This window comes from Prunus persica, chromosome G8 (genome assembly GCF_000346465.2).
Source record: "Prunus persica cultivar Lovell chromosome G8, Prunus_persica_NCBIv2, whole genome shotgun sequence".
In the NCBI taxonomy this organism is placed as follows: Eukaryota; Viridiplantae; Streptophyta; class Magnoliopsida; order Rosales; family Rosaceae; genus Prunus; species Prunus persica.
In genome coordinates, this window is record NC_034016.1 from 12549515 (window position 1) to 12572235 (window position 22721).

Below are 22721 nucleotides of genomic sequence, written 5' to 3' on the forward strand. Positions count from 1 at the left end.
TCTAACTCAAACATAAACCAAATTTTAGATTCAAAAGAGAATGACCAATTTCTTCAAGAAACCATACTCTTGAAGAAATCAGTCGTGAATCTGACCTAGATATAAATGAGAGAATGTTTTATGAAGATAGATGCAGATTCATATTTCAAATGTAGTTCTTTCAAAAAGAAATCAATTTGAAAAAAACTCATAGATGAAATATTGTTCTCTCTTGAGGAAGAAGAACGGAAAGATGGCAAGCCAACCTTTCCTAAAAATCCACACAAGAGAGACGGCTTCCCAAAGAGGAATCCCTTAGCCTTTACAGACAAAAATTCCCTTAGGTCAGAATGACACATGGCAGCAGAGAGATAAAAGAGAATAGGACAAAAAAAGTTGTTTATCCAGTTGGAAATCCTACAGAGCAAGGATGACTAGTCATACAAGAAATGGATGACTAGTCAAAGTCATCATTTTATGAAAACAGTTTAATGCAATGTTAATGAATGCACAATTTGCCTTTGCCAATTTGCTTGAACCTCCATAGGATAGTTGTTAGTTAGAACACCTAGAGAAGCTATTTTCAATCTAAACTTGAGCTTGATAAATAACAATAGAAATCTTATTACAAAGTTGTCAAGGGAAGCCAAAAAAAAAACCCAAAATGCATACATTAACAGATTCCTATAGCTTGGAAATCCGAGTAGGGTAGTGCAGGATACTCTTAATAGGAAGTCACCTATGTGAGTGTGAAATGAGGCTGTTTCTATGAGAATTTTTTAAGGCTTAAATTCTCTAAAGCTCTCATGAATACTAGGAATCGCTCAGGGCCAAAACGAGCACAACCAATCGAACCATATATGTTTATAAGGGTGTTGTGTGAGTGCTATTTTCTGGGTTTACACAAACGGCTGAACAGTTCAAGACATCACGTTCACTGATTAGCCAAGTAAATCCGATAGTATTCCACTATGGAAGGTTCAAGGCCAAAAGCTACCTATCCAGATGCAGTATTCTTCTAATAGGGACTCTACTCTTCATTTTTTGTTTGCATGTTATTGAGTCAATTTCCATTCATGTGGGGGATTGTTAGAAATTTAATAATAACTAATATTAATTTTCCTATTTGAATGGAAATTAATAAAATTCATTGGGTTAAAGACATGACCCTTGGGTTAAAGACATCTTCACATGGGGGGTGACAACTCTTCGAACCAAGGGATGCATTGTTTGGGGTGACAACTCTTCAGACCAAGGGATGCATTGTTTGCCTTTTCAGATGAGATAACTTTTTGGAGAGGGTATTTCATCATCTATAAATAGAGCAATCCTCCTGCAGTTTTATTCATTCAATTTAATTCTTTACATACAGACTTTCATATATAGAGAGCATTAGAGTTTTCATAAAAAGCGAGGTTCCTACATAATTTGGTTCAAATTTCCTTGTGAATTGCAGTGCTTCTTTCATAAGGAGAGGAGTTGTTGTATCTTCGGGAGGCGAACGCTAGTGAACCATAAGCACCAGTATGGGGCGTAATTCGTCTTAAGGTCAGAGTGTCCAACACTTGCCTCGACTCACTTATTCAGGTTCTTCTAATCCATATTATGTGATTTTTTATTGTGTATGTTTGTAAGCATGCATCAATTTTTTAAGCATGAATTGAATGATTATTTCTGAATTTCTGTGTAAAATATAGCAATTATACCCATTTTTCCCAACATACTCATCTCAACGCTTCTTTGTCAACGAGATAACCAGGTTAATGAACTGGCAGTTTTCCCTTTCCATGTGATCAAGAACATCTGCTTCAAACCTACGAAACAAATCGTCCATGGGTGCTTCTCCAAATTGGCTCGCCAGAATCGGCTCTCCCACAGCCCTTATGTCAGTGGCAAATATTGCAGCCCTTGTCTTCTTATCAAGGCCACTGTTAGCTTGCTTGACATAAGAGTCCCAATCATTTTTGAAAACTTCAAGGTTTTGCAAAATAAAAGATCCTTCAGCCTCGATCACCTCTTCGATCTCCTTGGTTGTAGGTGCATAGTATGGCATATTGAAAGTGCCCAATTTTTCCTCTTCAATCAAACCCTGAAAATTCATCAAAGTACATTTCAAATTAGCAATAATTAATGTGTCCCAAATCTATTAGAAATAAATATGATCTAATATTTAATTACCTCTAAAACCATGTCATTGAGTTTCAGTCCTACAAATTCCCAAATGCAAAGGGGATCGTCACTCTTTATGCTGCCCATGGTTGTGAGGACCATACTGCCCCCAGGAACGAGCTCTTCGGCACGTGACCTCAGAAAGACTGTGAAGTCCCTTTTGAATTGCTCCAAGTATTGCTTAAACACAGTTGGAGGGCTTGTCTTTGCTATATATATGTTCCCCATGTTAAGTGCCACTCCTTCTTTGGTCACCAAGCCTTTTGGAACCTACGTACATACGTTTATGCTCATCACTTGTCAGATTAAATTACCAGACACGAGTTTAGAATTATTATTATTTTACCAATTGAATAAAGCTAAAAAATTAGACAAACTGGCAAGATATATTTGATTGAGAAAGTCTTCTCATGGAGATATTTTTATGTTTGAATGGAGCATCCTGCCATGTGGTGTAACTAATGAGTTATATATAACTTGGTGTATGAAGAGTTTATGCCTAATAACGACTCAATGATTGATTAAAAAAAATACAAACCTCAGAGATCCACATGAGAGCATAAGAAGAGTGAACAAAGTGGAGAGAATTGTTGGGGAAGAGCCTGCCATAGAAAGAGCCAGGCATTCCCGCAATGAAACATAGCCCAAGCTTCTTTTCAGGTTCTTCATCAAGTTTCTTATAGAAGCCTGGCAATGACCTGAAGACCGTGTTGAAATCATTTCCAGGAAGATCATTCAAGAAGGCTTGGAGTGATGGAGGTGGGCGGTTGAGTTTTTGGTAAGTTGTGTGGATGATGTCAATGATATCTGATACCACCAAAAGGGTGTTGGGTCCTGAAGAGCATCCCAAGTCCGCTACTTTCAAACACTCTGGGAAAAGAGTGCAACACAGCTCCTCTATGCTTGCACCAACTATGGGCTTCACCATTGAAATCACTGCTCTCTGAAGAAAAAAATAAAAACGAGGTTGAAGGAAGCATGAATATTGCATAATTCCTCCTCTCTACCAGATTTTTTTTTGGTGCATAATTTTGGTTATAACTTATAACCATCAAAATAATTTTAGAAAACCATGTTCTTTAAGTGGTGGATATATATATATATATATATATATAGAGAGAGAGAGAGAGAGAGAGAGAGAGAGGGTGACTAACTTGAAGTAGGGAATTGTTTGCATAGCTTGTTTTCCCAACTCCTCCATTCATGTATAGGACTTGCTCTACCTTCATTTTTGTGTTCTCAAATAATAATACTTCTCTCCCTCTTGGTACCAATTCTGCTAGAAGACTCCCACATATTTATAGAGAAAGCCGAGACTTTTTAAAAGTTCGGCAGTGATCTAACTTGCAAACCAAAAACTTGAAACGTTTACAGGTGTATGATCTAAGACACTACAGGTGACGTGAAATTAACCACGTCATAAGCTAAAGAAAATATAATATGATTAGCCAAGTGCACAAATTTAAACACCCTAATTACGTAGGGCTCCATAGGTCACAGATAGTGCAACTTATTACGTAGGGCTCCATAAGTCACAGACTTTATATATCCTATGCTATGAGTACTAAGATTCCTACGTAACTAACACATCTTTGGCATCATTTGACAAAAAAGAATATAAAAAAACAGTGTGCACTAATTAAATAGATCGCATACAATAAGATTCCTTGTTTAACTATCACTTCTCTTGAATTAAAAAATTGATGGAAGTGCTGTCTCTACTCTCTATTTCCCTATGATTGACTAAATCAAGCTACAATTTTGATACTTATAATTGCTAGAGGTAGAGGTATTCAAACTTAGGTGTAGGGGGTGGGCTCAATGTGCTGGGAAACTGACTTCACCCACATATGCCTTATAATTGCTATACTTAACTTAGCTGCAAAATGGACAATTAATCAATCGGGCGGAGCGGGAGTGTTAACAAAGGCGTCCTTCTAAGCTTTTCTACTCTAAATGCTCAAAATCCTAAAATAATAATAATAATAAAGCATTAAAAACTACGAACTACATGATGAGAATGACAAAAAAGTTTAAGAGTGCATTGAGCAGCCTTTGGGCTTGATTTTGAGTTGGTGATGCACCCTCGTCTCATCATCTTTTCTCCCACTTTGCATCAGCCACATCGGAGGCCGCCAAGAAGAGATATAAAGAAAGGAAGAGATTGACCTCGAAATTTGATGCCAGTCACCTCAAATTTGGAGTTTGGCAAGCTCGCTGAGAAGAGAAAGATAACACCAATGATGAGAAGAGATAGATAACACCAATGATGGAGGAGGGTGGTGTCAAATTTGACGCCGACGCTGACGAATGTGGCGAGGAGCGGCGGTCGTGATGAGAAGGGCTTGAATGTTGGTCTGAAGAATTATTTTTTGGTTAAGTGTTAAATTAGAGTTGCAAAATTTGCATAGTATGGAAGAGCAAAGGCAACAAATTAAATTTTTTTTAAAATAATATATTAGTGGGTGACAGCTGTTGAGAGGTCATTGGGCGGGGATACTTAGCTGGATTGCTTACCCTGGCACGTGGTTTTTCTCGTTAAAAAGGATAGTGAAGATACACCTTAGGTTAAAGTGGTGAGCAAAAATGCTCTCAGCTCTTTATGTAGCAGATGATTGTGAGGGCCATTCAACCCATAGGCACCAGTTATTGTGCACGTGACCTCAAAAATACCATGAAGTCCCTTTCAAATTCCTAAGTATTCCTTGGACACAACATGTTGAATAATTTTTGTATGTTCCGGGTCACCACATGACTGGTACACATGGATCATGTGGAAATATTCTCCAATACACATAGGATATAAAATAAAATATTTTCACAGGGCCATGTGTATTGGATGGTACACCAACCACGTGATATATCCGGAACATAAAAAAATTTCTCCAAACATGTGGGCTTGTCTTTGATATACATATGTTTCCCTCGTTCAATCCTTCTCTTGCTCTTTTGGAACCTACACAAATTAATTTTTCTTAATCATATAATAAATAAATATGATCTGATTAAATAATCAGACACAACTTTAAAATTTGCACGTCCATTTCTTAATGTCATAGAAGACTAGTTGATAAAGCAAAATAAATAAATAAATAAAGTTATAGCCGACTGGTTTGATTAGTCAATACATGGCCGGTGAATTGCGCCTTGATTAAAACATACTAGTATTTTGATATATACTTTTTTTTTTTCAAACGATGGAAAAGATTTTATTTTAAAGGATTAACGTTTACATCTTTTGCTTAAATATTGAAGAACTAGACAAAATTGTAGTAATGGTTTCTGGATTAAGACCAAACTTTACTTTTCGTCCCTCATATTGCTAAATTGTTACAGTGGTACTTTAATTATGCCTTCACTTTCAGAAATCATCATTTCCGTCATCTCAGTCAACTTTTCTCTTAAAAATAAGGGCATATTTGTCTTTTCATTAATTTTAAATTGATTAAAATATTATAAAAAATAAAAAATAAAAAATCTCTCTCTCTCTCTCTCTCTCTCTCTCTCTCTCTCTCTCTCTCTCTCTCTCTCTCTCTCTCTCTCTCTCTCTCTCTCTCTCTCTCTCTCTCTCTCTCTCTCTTCCCCATGACCACCACCCGCCCCCATGAACCCAGAACCCCAACAACTATAGAACCCCAGCAACTACAGGAAAGAGAAAAAAATTCATCCACTGAGGCTTTTTTTAAAAAAAATTTCTTTTCTTTCCTTTGTTGTTTGGTTTTGTTGGAGGATTTGGGTCCGATGTGTGTTAACTCGTCAAATAGATGGGTGTGGGGGAGAGAGACTTGGAGCCAAGATTCCACATCTAAAGGAGAAATTGGTGGGGTCTGATGTGGGTTATCGGGTGGGAGAAGAAATTGGTGGGGTGGGGGGGAGGAAAAGACGATTTCTGAAAGTGGAGGCATAATTAAAGTACCATTGTAACAATTTAGTAATATAAGGGACGAAAAGTAAAGTTTGGTCTTAGTCCAGGGACCATTGCTACAATTTAGCCGAATGCTCGTAATTGACACATTCTCAAAGCCTATTCCAAGGCTTTGACTTTTTCATGGTAAACAACTTTTATCACAATGTCTTCTAGCACATATCATAATGTGAGATATGTCTTCTTACATGTATCATAATGTGAAAGCATGTGTGCTCGTAAGGCGTAACACGTGAATAAACTATATTCTTATACCGTGTTTGAATTAATTAGAAAATCCAACAAATACGATATAGTAACTATGATTCGACTCATAAAAAACTAATTGAGAATAAGATGTGTATTACGATATCATAAGCTAAAAAAATATGATATAATTAAATCTGGGTGCACAAACAACCTAAGTTTGACGGGTTAAGATTGCTCTAACTAAGGCATCTTTGGCATCATTAGTTGTCTAAAGTGTACATTAATTAAGCTTAACATGGAGGGTATACTATACATTAAGATATTGATAAACTATATTCCTATACCATGATTGAATTAATTGTTTCGACTCAAAAAAAACTAATTAGGAATATGGTGTGTATTACGTATATCATAAGCTAAAAAAAAAGATATAATTATCCAAGTGGACAGGGTATATTATACACTAAGATATTGATGCTCCTGGTCAATCTTTTCCTAGTATTGACTAATCAAGGCGCAATTCTGAAGATTAATAATATAACGATATGCAAATTATCAAAATCAGTCTTGAAAATGAGGCATAAAAATATATATAATATATATATCAGAATATATATATATATTTTATTCTAAAATACTTGGAGAGCCCAATATTAGAGAAAAAAAAAGTCACCAGCTAGCTTGTTATCTTTGAATTGATTCTTACTGTGTTACAAATTTCCCATTTAGAAGTACATCAAGATGTTTTTCTAAAGTATTGGACTTGAAGGGTATTTGGCTGAAGTGTAAAGTTTATTAGAGTATAAGATTCCTCAGATTGTGACAAGTTTCATAATCTGAGAGAGTTAGTTAGTTAAGTCATTATGTTAAAGATTAGTTAGCTAACTAACTCTGTAATAACTCTAATAAGTGTCATACACAAGATTTTGGTTAATTTGTTTTTCTAAATTTTGGGGGCTTACCCAAATTATCTAGGAAGGTTACCATCATATATTAGGGTGTTCAAGTTGTGGAACCCTAGCAAATCAAAACCATCATCAAATAAGTAAGCTTTCAAATCAACCTTATAATAAGTGGTGCAAAGTTGAGAAGAACATATTCTTCTCGATGGGCAATTTCTCATTCCTTTTACATATATGCTGCAAGGCAACTAAAATGAGGCCCATGTTTTCTTTACATAATTCTTGCAGGAAGCTTTTAACACTGTATATGCATTCTAGCCCAAAGCATGTGCTTCTTTTTCCTTCGTTTCCTTATCGCATTTTAAGACAAACTTTAGTTCACGTGGCCATGAAATTTTTTCTATGTTCCGGGTCAACTTATTTCCATGTCCCATAGCTAGTTGTTGGTGTTGGCCTCGGACGGGTGCGGGCAGTACGAATGCTCTGAGCCCACTACCTCCAGGCACCAGCTCTCGTGCACATGACCTCAAAAAGACCATGAAGTCCCTTTTGAATTGCTAAGTATTCCTTCAACACAACATGTGGAGTAATTTTTGTATATTTCGGTTCACTTTGTAACTGGTGTACCATCCAATACACATAGGTCATGTGGAAATATTCTCCAATACACATAAGACATAAAAATAAAATATTTTTACGTGACCTATGTGTATTAGATAGTACACCAACCACATGGTATACTCTATAAAAATTTCTCCAACATGTGAGATTTTCGTTGATATACATATATGTTCCCCTTGTTCAATCCTTCTCTTGCTTTTGAGACCAACCCTTTCGGAACCTACACATGTTAATTTTTTTTAATCATGTAATAAATAAGTATGATCTGATTAAATAATCAGACACAACTTTAAAATTTGCACATGTCCATTTCTTAATGTATTTCTAATAAGAATAAATAAATAAATAATGTCGTCGAAGACTGGTTGATAAAGCTAAAAAAATACAAAGTTTATTACTCCCTCGGTGCTATTGAGAGTCTATTTTAAAACATACTAGTAATTTGACATATACCTTTTTTTTTTTTTCAAACGATGGAGAGATTTTATTTTAAAGGATTAATGTTTACATCTCTTGCTAAAATATTGAAGAACTATTTTGGTTGCAAATTCCCAAAATCTATTCTAAGGCCTTGACTTTTTCATGGTAAACAACTTTATCATAATGTATTCTAGCACATATCATAATATGAGATACGTCCACATGTATCATAATGTGAAAGCATGTGGCTGTAAGATGTAATACGTGAATAAACTATATTCTTATACCATGATTGAATTAATTAAAAAAATCCAATAAACACGGTCTAGTAACCAATGATTCGACTTAAAAAACTGAATGGAAATCCCATAAGGTGTACGTATTACATACATCATAAACTAAAAAAATATGATATAATTATCCAAGTGCACAAACAACCTAAGTTTGACGGATTAAGATTTCTCTAACTAAAGGATCTTTGGCATCATTAGTTGTCGTGTACATTAATTAAGCTTAACATGGACATTAAGATATTCATGCTCCTGGTCGATCTTTTCCAAGTATTGTTATCTAATCAAGGTGCAATTCTAAAGATTATTAATATAACGATATGCAAATTATCAAAATCGGCCTTGAAAAGGAGGCATGAAGTATTGTTGATTAATAATTGGTGAATGATTATAGCTTAGAACTAGTTCGCAACTCTCGCCCAAATAAATTTAGAGTGATGATTACAACCCCATTTTCCTATTTGAAGAAGCCGTTGATGCATCTAGGCAAAGAGCAGAAGTCTTACTCTACACTCCTTATGCAAGCCTATGTAGGGTAGGGTTTTTGTGGTTGTAATGTGTGCAAAAGTCTTACTCATCCATATGTATAGGTGACAGTATTTGGGTCCACATGACCCTTTTGATCCAATATGGTAGGGTTTTTTGTGCTTGTAATGTCTGCAAAAGTCTTACTCTACACTTCTTATGCAAGCCTATTTAGGGTAGGGTTTTTTGCGCTTGTAATGTGTGTATAAGAGAGGAGACCTAAGCTTTATATGCATAGGTGACAGTATTAGGGTCCATATGACTCTTTTGACCCAATATGGTTTCCACCTTGGGCAAACCGAATAAAGTAAAGTCTGAACGCGCCAATGTGGATGAGGAGAGCTTCAACTTTTAATCCAACAACTTCAACTTCTAAAACAGAACAAAAAGAGATCATCGCACTGCATCAATTACTGTTTTCCCTAATATAAGCTTGAGTGCTTCTTCACCATGCTCATCAATTCGTATCTACCAAAACAACAAAAGGGGGCTTGAGAAACACTCAAAAAATCTTATTTTCCCGAGCAAATTTTGATTTGATTTGTGACTTTTTGTTTCTCCCTATTTCTAACCAATAATTTGCATACGCGAATATGAAAATATTTTGCACTTTTAAAAATCCCGTATTTGTTTTCTCATACCTTCAATATTACGATAAGGGGAATAAAACTATATCAAGTTTAAGGATAAACACGCTTAGTCACTTAAGCGACAAATCTTTTATTTACAAATAATATTTTTAAAAACCTTGTTGGCTTTTTATTTTTATTTTTTAAGTGTAGGTGTAGTGTGTGGATGCAGATTTCATCCAAAAAAAAAAATAGTGTGGATGCAGATAGAACAGTCTGTTTTAAAGTCTCAGTCAATATCACAATCACACCTTTAATAATAGAGGAACTTTTTTCTTTGGTCAATTAAATAAGAGTGGTGATTTCCCCACTCCAATTTTATCCACTTACACTCCATTTTATAACTAAAAAAAGAGTGTAAGTGGATAAAATTGGAGTGGGGAAATCATTACCCTTAAATAATAGAGAAACTTTAAGTCCTACTCAACAGAGGATCCGAATGCCCACTCACAAATGTACGGACGTGACCCCGCGAAGGATGTTCATAAACGCGAAAATATATTATGGGGCGTGAGAAACAAAATCCAATTAGGCGAAAAAATTGTACAAGATGTCGTGCGTTGGTGTGACATCACTTTTTTTGTTTTTCAACATTAACTCAAATCAATGATTCAGATTAAATTGAAGCTATTTTAATAATAAAATAATAATAATAATAATAAATAACTGATATTTAAATTCAACTGTTAAAATAATATTTTAAATTAATTTAAATCATATCTAACCTCAAAACTCTATAAATACTCACTTATTTCTCAAATAAAATAATATTTATTGGAATTTCAATTTTTTTAGTCAAATTGTACAAAAAATTAAATTATAACTTACTTAAAAAGATTAAATGAAGAAAAGTTATCCATGGAAAAAAAAAAAAAGACTTAAACTATTCTTAAACAATTTAATAAAGTTGCGGACTAAAAATTTGATTATGAAGGGTTGGGGAAAAAGCGGTTTTGGTCTGGGCAAAACCCAAATAGTTACTTTTTGGAAGGGGAAAATTTGGGTTTATGACCAAATGAGTTGGAGAATGCCTAAGAGAATTAATTAAGATTGTTTTCTGTAACACCCCGACCCCAAATTTAACCCTTATTTAATTATTTAAGGGCATTTTGGTCATATTTTTAATCGAAGAGAGTTTGAGGCAGTGACTAGTATTTTTGGATAGGTCGTACTGAGACGAGTTCATAGACACGTAGTGGGCTCGAATCGGAGTTGTAACGAGAGAGATATGGTCGAAACAAGCCCAGTGGCACAATCGTAAATATTTCGAAATGAAATTTTTATAAAAATCTGGTTTTTTTTTTCTCTCTCTCTCTCTCTCTCTCTCTCTCTCTCTCTCTCCCGCGCGACCTCTCTCTCTCTCCTCTCTCCCGTTCCGCTGCCGTCGCCTTCCAAGAGGGGCCGGCGCCGCCACAGGGCACCACCGGCCACGGGACCGGTGGCGTTCGAACCGCCGTCGTCCCTCCTTCCTTTCCCGACCCTTCTCCGCCGGCGGCACTGCCTGTGCTGGCCGGAAGATGCGAAAAACCGACGGGAACCCACCGAAACTTCAACGCTGTCGATCTCCCTCCTCCGGCCGCCATTTCTGGCGATCAAGGTATGGAAATTCATCCCTTCTGCATGCTCTAGCTGATGGTTGGGTAGGATTAGATCGATTCTTAGCGTAAGCAACTCGATTTTCGAATAGAAAATCGGCCGAAACTTCGGCCGCCGTGATCGGCCATTTCCGGCCACTTTTTGGGGTAGGTCCAAGAACAAAAGTGGCTCCAAATAGGGTGTTATACCTAGGGTAGGAGTTTGAAGCCATGGTTTTGAGATTTTCTGGCGAAGCGTTATCGCTTTGGGCACCCACGCGCTGCCAGCGCGTGCGGCGGCGCGTGGATACTGTATAAAAAGTAGCAATATGTTCCGATGAGATCCTTAGGTTGTCACGAGTGCGTAGGATTTCGCGGATCTCAATTCGGACGTCGTTTGACTATCGAACGGATATTCGCATATTGTGCGTTATCCGGGTTCGATAGGTTGGGACCGTTGGATGGTCCCAAATTTAATATATGTTAATCTAGGTAATTCTAGGATCGTGTAGGAATTCACGGATCGTGAATCGGAGCCCCGGATGTTCCGAATAATAATTTAAAGTTTATATTTTATATTAACCGTCAAATCAGGCGACCGTGAGAAATCCGACCGTCTGATCTGAACCAAACTCGCAGGACAAGTGTCCTATATCTGGTAGAACCCATAGGGACTTCCGGATCGGAAATTGGAGGTCGTGGGCTCCGCAGGTCCGTTTGACCAGGGTTAGGGTAGTTTGACCCTTGGTTGACCGTGAGTCTCCCGGAGTAATCTCACCTTTCCAAGGGAGAGTGCTAGACTATTGTGGAGGGTTGCACAATATTAGAATTAATTTATATAACTATAATTATATATGGTTGTACAAGGGTACAACAGAGTCTAGAGTGTCAGTTTGGAGTGCTATACGCACTACTTTAGGTACCTCCTCGGATGTTGGATTCACTACAAGTACCACCAAGTGAAAGTTAGGTCCCGCGTGGCGTAGGTTATCTGGCGTTGGGACAGACCCCATACGTGGCGTTGGTTGTACCGGCGTATGGGGAGCTATGTAATATGATGTTCAGGTCTCACGTGGCGTAGGTTATCCGGCATTGAGACAGGCCCCATACGTGGCGTTGGTTGTACCGGCGTATGGAGAGATTATGTGATATTGTGTTGAGGTCGCACGTGGCGTAGGTTATCCGGCGTGTCGACAGACCCCATACGTGGCGTTGGTTGTACCGGCGTATGGGGAGATTTGTGATATGATATTGAGGTCCCGCGTGGTGTAGGTTATCCGGCGTTGGGACAGGCCCCATACGTGGCGTTAGTTGTACCAGCGTATGAGGAGATATTATGATAGTATGGCATGGTCGCACGTGGCGTAGGTTATCCGGCGTGTTGACAGGCCCCATACGTGGCGTTGGTTGTACCGGTGTATGGGGAGATTATATGAAATACAGAGAAATGAAATAAGGTATCGCCCAAGTGTTGAATTGGGTTTTAGGAAAGAACTACGTATTGCTTGATCCCTCAAGGAGGGTACGTAGGCAGCCTAAGGTTATTGGGTGCAGCCGCAGACTAAATGTTAGTCATAATTTAGATTTGAATTGTTTGCCTTGTTTAAGGCATGAATTGTTTTGTTAGCATGTTTGGTAGTTGGTTAAGAATTATTGGAAGGCCGAAGGCCATTTGTGTGAATTGCATGAAATTATATTGTGCATGCTGCCAGTTGGGAATATTAAATGTGTTTTCATGCAGGTATAAATTTTGGGAAATGTCCAATTTATAGGGGAGACTCTGCCGAAATTTCGGCAGGAAGTCTCGGTTTTTAGTAAGTGGACCTGGCATCGGGTTGATGTCAGAAATTTCAAAGGATTCGTCTCGGGTTTTGAGAAAATTCGGGGCGAGTCCTTAAATTTTCACACCAACTGCTTGAAGCTTCAAGGAGGTTTCTTCTTAATGTTCACCATGTGACAAGTATTCTGTTGACTAGAGCTCCATTATCCGGTCTCCTGAGATCACTGTTCGTAACTCAATACTTTTTTCACTAGACTAGATCTCATTGGCGAAAAATTTATTATATTCTACATTAATGTTGTTAAAAAAAGTGGTACAAATCACCTTTTTACCCAAACTAGTGTCTTTTTTGTTTTTGTTGTCTCAGTTAGATATACATGAATACTTTTCGATTTGAGTGGATTGTATTTTCCAGCGATAATATTCCTTGGATATATAATGGAAGGTATTAGGGAGTGAATCCAAAAAGGTAACTAGTTAGCACTTAAAAGCTATTGATTGTAGTAAACATATTTCTGACATGTAGTCTAGATAACAACCATAAATGTGGTTTAATGTTAGTTACTAGCTAGTTACTGTTATCTATCTAGCTAATATCTAATCATCTATATTACACATTACATCTAAAACCATGTCATTGAGTTTCAATCCGACCAATTCCATAATGTAGAGGGGATCATGGCTCTGTATGCGTGTTTTTCCTAGGTGCTAACCAGAAGTGTGTGCCAGATTAATTCATTCACACACAAACACTAGGTGCAACAAGTATCTGCTTGTTTTTCTTTTGTTTCCCTGTCACTTTTTCAGACAAATTTTGGTTCACCTGGCCATGAAAAAGCTTGAGGCTGAGGATTCAAAGTACAAAAACAACTGAACCTTAATTCAGTTAGGATTTTTCTATCATCTGAGTGGCTAAGATTGTGCAATAGTCATCTGTTTAATAAGACAATTTTACTATTATTTATCACCCCTTGGCCCCTCTGCTTTTGTCTTCGATCTCCCTCAACTTCTTTCAATGTCTGATAGCTATTTAATAAAATCTTAATCTCCTGCCATCGAGGTTTAGTTCATTAGAAAATAGTATTGATTTGTATATTAGAGTTTTTAAGTTCGAAACCCCATGACATCTCCCATCTTTAATTATGTCGCCATATCAATTAAAAAACAAATTAAAAAACCCTAACATTCCTAGTGAGTGGTCTCATGGCCGCATTCATTAATTGACATGGCATGACACATCAGTTGCCACATAAGGTGGTCAGTTAAGGTGATCAATGTTGTGTGTCCAAATAGCATTACTCTTGTAAAAATAGTAAAGACCTATGCTTGGTGTTGTGATGGACTAAAATATAATTATTTTAATAATTAATTTTAATTAAAAATAAATAAAATTCGAATATTTAATTTTAATTAAAGATTGCTAAAACTATCTTATCTCTTCTGTTTCTTTTCTTTTTCTTTTCTTTCTTCCTATTTTCTTCTTCCTTCCCAAGTTCCTAGGCCATCCCCTTTTTTTTTTTTACCTTTCTTCCTCTCTTCTTCTTCCTTCCTTCTTAATCAACTGTCTAGATTGAAAACTGTAACCTTTACTGAAAGAGAGAGTGGTCAAGGGTTTTAGGTGAGAAAAAGCGCAAAGAGACAGAGAGACAGAGACAGTGAGATAGAGACAGAGGCTGAAAATTCAATACCAACTATTTATTCCATAAGTTCAACTTGATGTCTTCTATGTCATTTCCCGGAAGAATTCTTTAATGGGTACCAATTAGTTTTTAGAATTTTTTTCAAACCACTTCAAGACTAGGAATTCATGACTTCCTTCTCTCAGTCTCATACAAGAAAGCCCACATCTCTGCTAATGGTGTCTCCTTTTGCAGTTGCCCTGATCATGGTGGATGATTTCTTGGATCAATCGGGTTTGAAAGTGGTTGTTGAATTTAGGTTCAATTGGGTTGTGGTTCCATTGGGTTTGAATTGGTGGTGGTTGATTCGAGTGACTGGGTTTGAATTTGTGGTGGTTGGTTCAGTGACTGGGTTTGACGATGGTCTATGGTGATTCTGGTGGTTTAGCTGGGTCTATGATGGTTACAGTTCTAGGTGAAGAAGAAGAAGCTGGTTATTGTCAGACTCGCGTTCTCTGTTTAGCGAAATCGCTATTTTGCGAACTGTGTTTGAGGCTCACTAAATTGGAAGAGCGAGTGAGGCTTTTTGTTTACTGTTGTACTATACAATCCCATTTAATTTAGTCCCCCTCTTACCAAACATGATTTTCAGGGGCCGTTTGGTACACCGGATTATTATGGATTGGACTAAATCCTTGGACTGTCTTGAATTAGCTCGGATTGGCTTAAGCTGGTTTAAGTATTGACCTACCTTCGGTGCTGTGTCAGACTAAGAAGCTGAATTGTAAAAATAGTGAAGCCCTATGTTTGGTGTTGTATCATATTAAAACAATTATTTAAATATTTAAAATTCATTTGGGATTTTGACCTAAAACTAAGTAAATGCTACAAAGAAACCAAGGAAAAATGTATAATTTATTAAATAAAAAAATTATAATATTTTTAAAAGCTAAAACTATCTTTATCTCATGTCTTTCTTCTTTTTTCTTCCTTTTTCCCCCTTTTTCTTTTTCTTCTTCCTTCCCAGGCCCACTTCTTATTTCTTTTTTCTCTCTCTTATTCCCCTTTGAAGTCACCGATTTTCATCTCCTTTGAAGTCACAAATCTCCATCTGATTTCATTGAGCCATGGTCGATGGTTGATGATTTTTCATAGGATTCAATTGGGTTTGACAGTGGTGGTTGAATTTGGGTTGAATTTGGTTTTGGTTCCACTGGATTTGAATTGGTGGTGGTTGATTTGAGTGGGTGGGTTTGAATTGGTGGTGGTTGATTCAAGTGGCTGGGCTTGAATTAGTGATGGATGGTTTAAGTGACTGGGTTTGACAACTGTATGTGGTGATTCTGGTAGTTCGGCTAGGGATATGGTGGTGACAATTCTAGGTGAAGAAGAAGAAGAAGAAGTTGGTTATTGTCGGACTCGCTTGCTCTGTTTAGCAAGCTCGTTATATTGAACGAATGAGCGAGGCAAATTTTTTACTGTTAGACTATTTAATCTCATTTACGTTAGTCCTCCTCTTACCAAACATGAGTTTTCAAGTGCTATTTAACCCAATTCAATATAGTGAGGGGTACCAAACATTCCCTCAAAGTGTTATTTAACACTGTTCAGGACAGTCCAACCTACCAAACATGCCCGAAGTCTCAATAATTTCTCATCCATGTGAATGGATCATAAACGCGAAAATATATTATGGGGTATGAGAAACAAAAATCCAATTACATGAAAATATCAATGACCAACAAGCTTAAATCATAAAAATTCACTTTCAATTTCGCATACAATAACTAGATTGGAGTTTTGGGTTCAAGCATCAATTGTGTGGTGGAATTTTATTTTATTTTATTTTATTTTTGAAAAAAATCTTTTTAAACATGAATTGGAGTTTCTAAATCTTCTTTGTGTGATTCTAAGCAACAAAAAAAATCTAATTAACAATCTTCAACATGCACTTCTTTTTTCAAGGGTCTTAAATTTGAGTTTGGATAGCTAGTTAGGGTTTTGGGTTTCTACGAATTGAAAACTGAAGCTAAATTGATAATTTTTCGAAGAAACTTCGCTTCCATTTCCTTTAACGCGTTTTAAATCAAAGTATGAATAACACAAAGATGACCAAATGTCAACAACTTTATTCTTAACAATAAACTGAAGTCCAAGAGACCTCAAAGGTACAAACGTTACATAAACAAAGCATATGGAACATAAGCCCCATTTCTTGAATATTCATCTCAACGCTTCTTTGTCAACGAGATAACCAGGTTAATGAACTGGCAGTTTTCCCTTTCCATGTGATCAAGAACATCTGCTTCAAACCTACGAAACAAATCGTCCATGGGTGCTTCTCCGAATTGGCTCGCCAGAATCGGCTCTCCCACAGCCCTTATGTCAGTGGCAAATATTGCAGCCCTTGTCTTCTTATCCAGGCCACTGTTCGCTTGCTTGACATAAGAGTCCCAATCATTTTTGAAAACTTCAAGGTTTTGCAAAATAAAAGATCCTTCAGCCTCGATCACCTCTTCGATCTCCTTCGTTGTAGGTGCATAGTATGGCATATTGAATGTGTCCAATTTTTCCACTTCAATCAAACCCTGAAAATTCATCGAAGTACATTTCAAATTAGCAATAATTAATGTGTCCCAAATCTATTAGAAATAAATATGATCTAATAATTAATTACCTCTAAAACCATCATTGAGCTTCATTCCTACAAATTCCCAAATGCAGAGGGGATCGTCACTCTTAATGCTGCCCATGGTTGTGAGGACCATACTGCCCCCAGGGACGAGCTCTTCGGCACGTGACCTCAGACAGACTGTGAAGTCCCTTTTGAATTGCTCCAAGTATTGGTTAAACACAGCTGGAGGGCTTGTCTTTGCTATATATATGTTCCCCTTGTTAAGTGCCTCTCCTTCTTTGGTCACCAAGCCTTTTGGAACCTACGTACACACGTTTATGCTCATCACTTGTCAGATTAAATTATCAGACACGATTTTAGAATTATTATTATTGTACCAATTGAATAAAGCTAAAAAATTAGACAAACTTGCAAGATATATATTTTTTAAAATCCCTAGTTGATTGAGAAAGTCTTCTCATGGAGATATTTTTATGTTTGAATGCAGCATCCTGCCGCGTGGTGTAACTAATGAGTTATATATAACTGGGTGTATGAAGAGTTTATGCCTAATAACGACTCAATGATTGATTAAAAAATATCCAAACCTCAGAGATCCACATGAGAGCATAAGAAGAGTGAACAAAGTGGAGAGAATTGTCGGGGAAGAGCCTGCCATAGAAAGAGCCAGGCATTCCTGCAATGAAACATGGCCCAAGCTTCTTTTCAGGTTCTTCATCAAGTTTCTTATAGAAGCCTGGCAATGACCTGAACACCGTGTTGAAATCGTTTCGGGGAAGATCATTCAAGAAGGCTTGGAGTGATGGAGGTGGGCGGTTGAGCTTTTGGAAAGTGTTGCGGATGTTGTCTATGATATCTGATACCACCAAAAGGGTGTTGGGTCCTGAAGAGCATCCCAAGTCCGCTATTTTCAAACACTCTGGGAAGAGAGTGCAACACAGCTCCTCTATGCTTGCATCAACTATAGGCTTCACCGTTGAAATCACTGCTCTCTGAAAGTTATTAAATAAAAAAAAATGTTTAAGAAAGCATGAATATTGCATAGTTTTGGTTAGCAAAATAGTTTGAGAACATAAAATCAACGCAACTAGGGAGAGAGAGAGAGAGAGAGAGAGAGAGAGAGAGAGAGAGAGAGAGAGAGAGAGGAGTATTATTTGAGAACATAAAAATGGAGGTAGAGCAAGTTCTACACATGAATGGAGGAGTTGGGAAAACAAGCTATGCAAAACAATTCCCTACTTCAAGTTACTCTCTCTCTCTCTCTCTCTCTCTCTCTCTCTCTCTCTCTCTCTCTCTCTCTCTCTCTCTCTCTCTCGGTATCTATTCTGCTGGAAGACTCCCTCATATTTATAGCAAAATGCTTACCTAACACAACTAACCTTTTACTTTTTTACTTCGAAAGTATGTGGTTATCTAACATCATATCAAAATTCCAATTCACAGCTAGTACCTCTTAATTACTAACTTGCACCAACAACTTTTAACGTTTTGAGGTGCATGATCTAACACAGCTTACGTGGGATTAAGTACGTCATAAGCTAGAAATATGATTTAATTGACCAAATGTACAAACAACCTAATCAACTTTTGAGGCGACTAAGTAGTGCGGCTTATTACGTAGGGCCCCATAAGTCACCAACGTTAATTATATCCTAGGTCTTAAGTATGGTCTAAGATATCGATGGTATCTAAAATATCGATAGTCCAAAAACATGATGTCGTATTTCATAAAAAAAATATTAAATACACCATAATCATTTATATATAATGATTTACATTGCATGGTAAGATACATGAGTGACTTAGTACCACATAGAGTTCCTATGAAGTTCAAATTTTTCACTATCGTCATCATCTCTATGTGTAGAGTAAGTGTATTGTGAACAGTATTCATCAAATGATAAATCCCCAAAATAGTTTTGTCCTATTACTTGATCTCTTAATGTTTGTTTTTTTCGGTTTTCAGCGTATACGATCTTGAAGTATAAAAAAACAAGTTTGCCAATTGGATCATTGAAACTAGTTTCGAGTTTAGGGTTTGCACGACGAATAAAGTTTATCCGTTACGCAAAGTGTGTAGAAAACAGGCTTGCGCGACGAAAATATTGCTTAGTCGTCGCACAATCTCAGTCAGACCTTTCACTCTCTCCGCCCTTGAACACTTGGTCCAAATTTTTGGCGAATCAAAATCTTGCGCGACGAAAAGGGTATTTCTCAATCGCGCAAAGTGCACAGAAAGTAGGCTTGCGCGACGAAGGTGTACGTCTTCGACGCGCAATCTCATTCAGACCTACCACTCTCCCCCCTGAACACTTGGCCCAAATTTTTGGCAAGCACAAGCTTGCGCGACGAAAGGGGTACTTCTTCGTTAGGCACTCTCGGCAGACCTTTCACCTTCTCTCTCTCCTCCTATAAACCCTAAATCCCAAATTTTGGCGGAATCACAACCCTAGGCGACGGATAGAGTTATCTGCGTCACGCAAAGTGAACAACTAACAACGTTGTGTGACACTGTTCCGTATTCGTCGAGCAAAGTTTTCACTTTCTCTCTCCCGCTAAACCCTAAATCCCAAAATTTTGGCGGAATGACAATCTTGCGCGATGAAATATATGACTATGTGTCGCGCAAAATCGCACAACCCTACCATAATTCCAAATTTTGGCGGACCCACAACATTGCGCGACGGAAATTAAATCTGTTTTGTCGCGCAAGAATCATTTAAAATAGTTTGCGCGACGCTTTTAGTTATTTGTCGCGCAAAATTGAATAAAATTTCAAAAACGACGCGAGTGCCTCATTCTTCCCCATTTTCTGATTTTTTGCCCTAACTCTCTCTCTCTCTCTCTCTCCGCCGTGACCTCAACCCCCTACCCCACCGGAATTTAGACCGGGCCACCACAACCTTCAAACCCCGGAGCTGCCCCGCTGCCAACGTCGAGCCTGCCGTCGGAATTTTCTCAGTTTTCACCAAATCTTCACCGGCCACCAAATCCAACACCTAAGGTATGGTTTCTGGACTATTTTTTTTGCTTTAGCTGATGGTTGTGTACGATTTGATTAATTGTCGCAATAGGGCAATCGATTTTAAACCCTAAGTTTCGGCCGATTTTGAATTTAAATTCCGGCCATTTTTCAGGGTAGGTCCGAGAACAATAGTGGCTCCAATTGATGTTTGCAACCTAGGGTAGGAATCTTGGCCCTTCGTGTTTAGAATTTTTCTGCAATTGGTATCATTTTAGACACCCACACGCTGCCGGCGCATGTGGTGACATGTGGGATACTGTAGCACTCATGCATTGGGTCCTAGTGCAATCCCCTAGTTGTCACGAGCGCGTAGGTCTGTTCAGATTGGAATTTGGTTACCTTTTGAGTCTCGAACAGATTTTGTCTATTGTGCGATTTCCGGGTTTGATATGTTCAGACCGTTGGATCGAACTCAAACTCACGTATGTTGTATCTTGTATTTCTAGGATCGTGTCGGATTCGATGGATCGTGGATCGGAGTCCTGGATACTCCGAACTCGCAAATCCTAGGTCAAGAATCTTAATAAAATTGTATGTGCTTACAAATATTCGTATATTTTATTAATTTATATGTGTATTAATGAAATTGTGCAGATGTCAGACCTAAATAGACGTCGTTGGGCGGTGACGACTACACAGAGTTTGGAGCCCCCGGCTTAGCCGACATCTGTTGCCACTGCGCCAGCACTGATGGACCATTTAGCAGTTGGTCCCGTGGGGTCCCAAGCACCTGCTTCATCGGCTTCATCAGTGGCGCAGCCTGTTAGCGCTAGGCGACGTCATCGGTCAGCCAGCACCACTGACACCACATCAACTGATGCGTCGGGGTCACAGCCAGGTATAGATTTCCTTCAACTCCAGTTCTTTTTATTTTTATTTTTGTTTTTGTTTTTGTGTGTGTATTTTATAGTTAAATTTATTATTTATTTAATATTAATGTCATCTTTCTTTGCAGCCAAGAAGAACACCTGAGGGCCGTGTCGGCAGTTGAAGACGGCGAAGGTCACCCGGGTGACCAACAGTCGTATCAACATCGGATACAACGAGTGACATCGGGCTGCACTGACGGCGGAGTTGCATAGCTCCTTGGCCCACGACATTGGTCATGTCGTTCAGAGCCATTGCCAGATGCAATGGAAGTCTTGGAAGGTCATTCCTGACGAGATCAAGACGGAGGTTCGCGGCCAATTGTCGGTATGTAGGCCTTTTAATTCTTTTTCTTTCAAACTTTATATTTCTATTATTTAATATATGTAATTAATTTATTGCAGACGAACTACAACTTGGAGGACCTCGACGACGAGTCGTTGGCGTACGTCAACAAACTCTTCTCTGAGAGGTACAAACAGTGGAAGAGCGAGTTGCACCACTATTTTGAGGCATTCGATGATCCGCAAGTCGCTCTTCAGGAGAGTTGCCCGAAAGAGCTTGAGGGACGGGAGGATAGTTGGGCGTGGCTCTGCGCTCATTTTCAGGCGCCTGCTTTTGTGGTAATTTGTAATATGAATTTCAAATTTATTATATATTTCTTACTAATGTTTATTTAATTTTTTATATTTCATTTCAATTTCAACTAATACGTTTTATTTTTTGTATAACAGAATAAAGTCAAAGTCAATAATGGCAATAGGAAGAAGAAGACTATTCTCCATCATTCAGGTTCCAGGCCCTTCTCCTATAGGATGGATGCACGGCGGCATGTAATAATAAAATAATTTTTATTTAATTTTTAATATGTCATTATTCTTAATTTATTTTTTTCGTACTAATATTTTTCTTCTCTTGTTCAATTTAGGGGGGGTCCAAATTCCCAGAGATCGACGTCTTTGGCGACGTTTATGTTCGACCTGAGAATGAGTTGGCCGAGTCCCTTCATGTAAGTATTATTTAATTTTAATTCTTATGTTACGCATTCAAGTTTAAAGGTTATTATATGAATGTTTTAATTTATATTTTATGTTATGCTAAACAGACGACGATGGTGGAGAGGAGCCAGTTGGTTCTTCAAGAATCCGCCTCCCAACTTCCTCTTGATACTCCGATCGAGTCTGTGGATCCTCCACAGGATGCTGGGTTTCAGATCTTGACGAAGACGTTGGATCAGACTCTCGGGATGAGACCAAGGACATATTGTCAAGGGATGGGGAATGCCAGGCGGAGAGAACCCAGACCCCGTTCATCAGTGCGGTCAAACAGTCAAGTGACTGCTTTGACAGCACAGGTGGCCACTCTTCAGAGTCAGACGTCTGTCATTCTGCAGTCCCTCGCACAGTCCCGCATTTTGATGCTTCGACCTCCGAGCCGGTCCACCCCGAGCATCCCCACCAGACGACGGCCCCTGTAGACCCCCAGACCTTCGAGCCGCATGTGCCAGACGACAATGTAGATTTTGGAATATTATTTGATTAATTTTTTATTTTCATAATTATTTTTAAAATA

At 38.0% G+C, this 22721-nt stretch overlaps 1 protein-coding gene across 1 annotated transcript; it reads right to left on the minus strand.

Moving 5' to 3' along the window:
• LOC18768682 (salicylate carboxymethyltransferase) lies at positions 1709–3377 on the minus strand. Its single transcript, XM_007200682.2, has 4 exons — positions 3303–3377; positions 2687–3091; positions 2158–2418; positions 1709–2068 (listed from the first exon to the last, which is right to left on the minus strand). The coding sequence occupies exons 1-4, from the start codon at positions 3375–3377 to the stop codon at positions 1709–1711; spliced, it is 1101 nt and encodes a 366-aa protein (XP_007200744.2).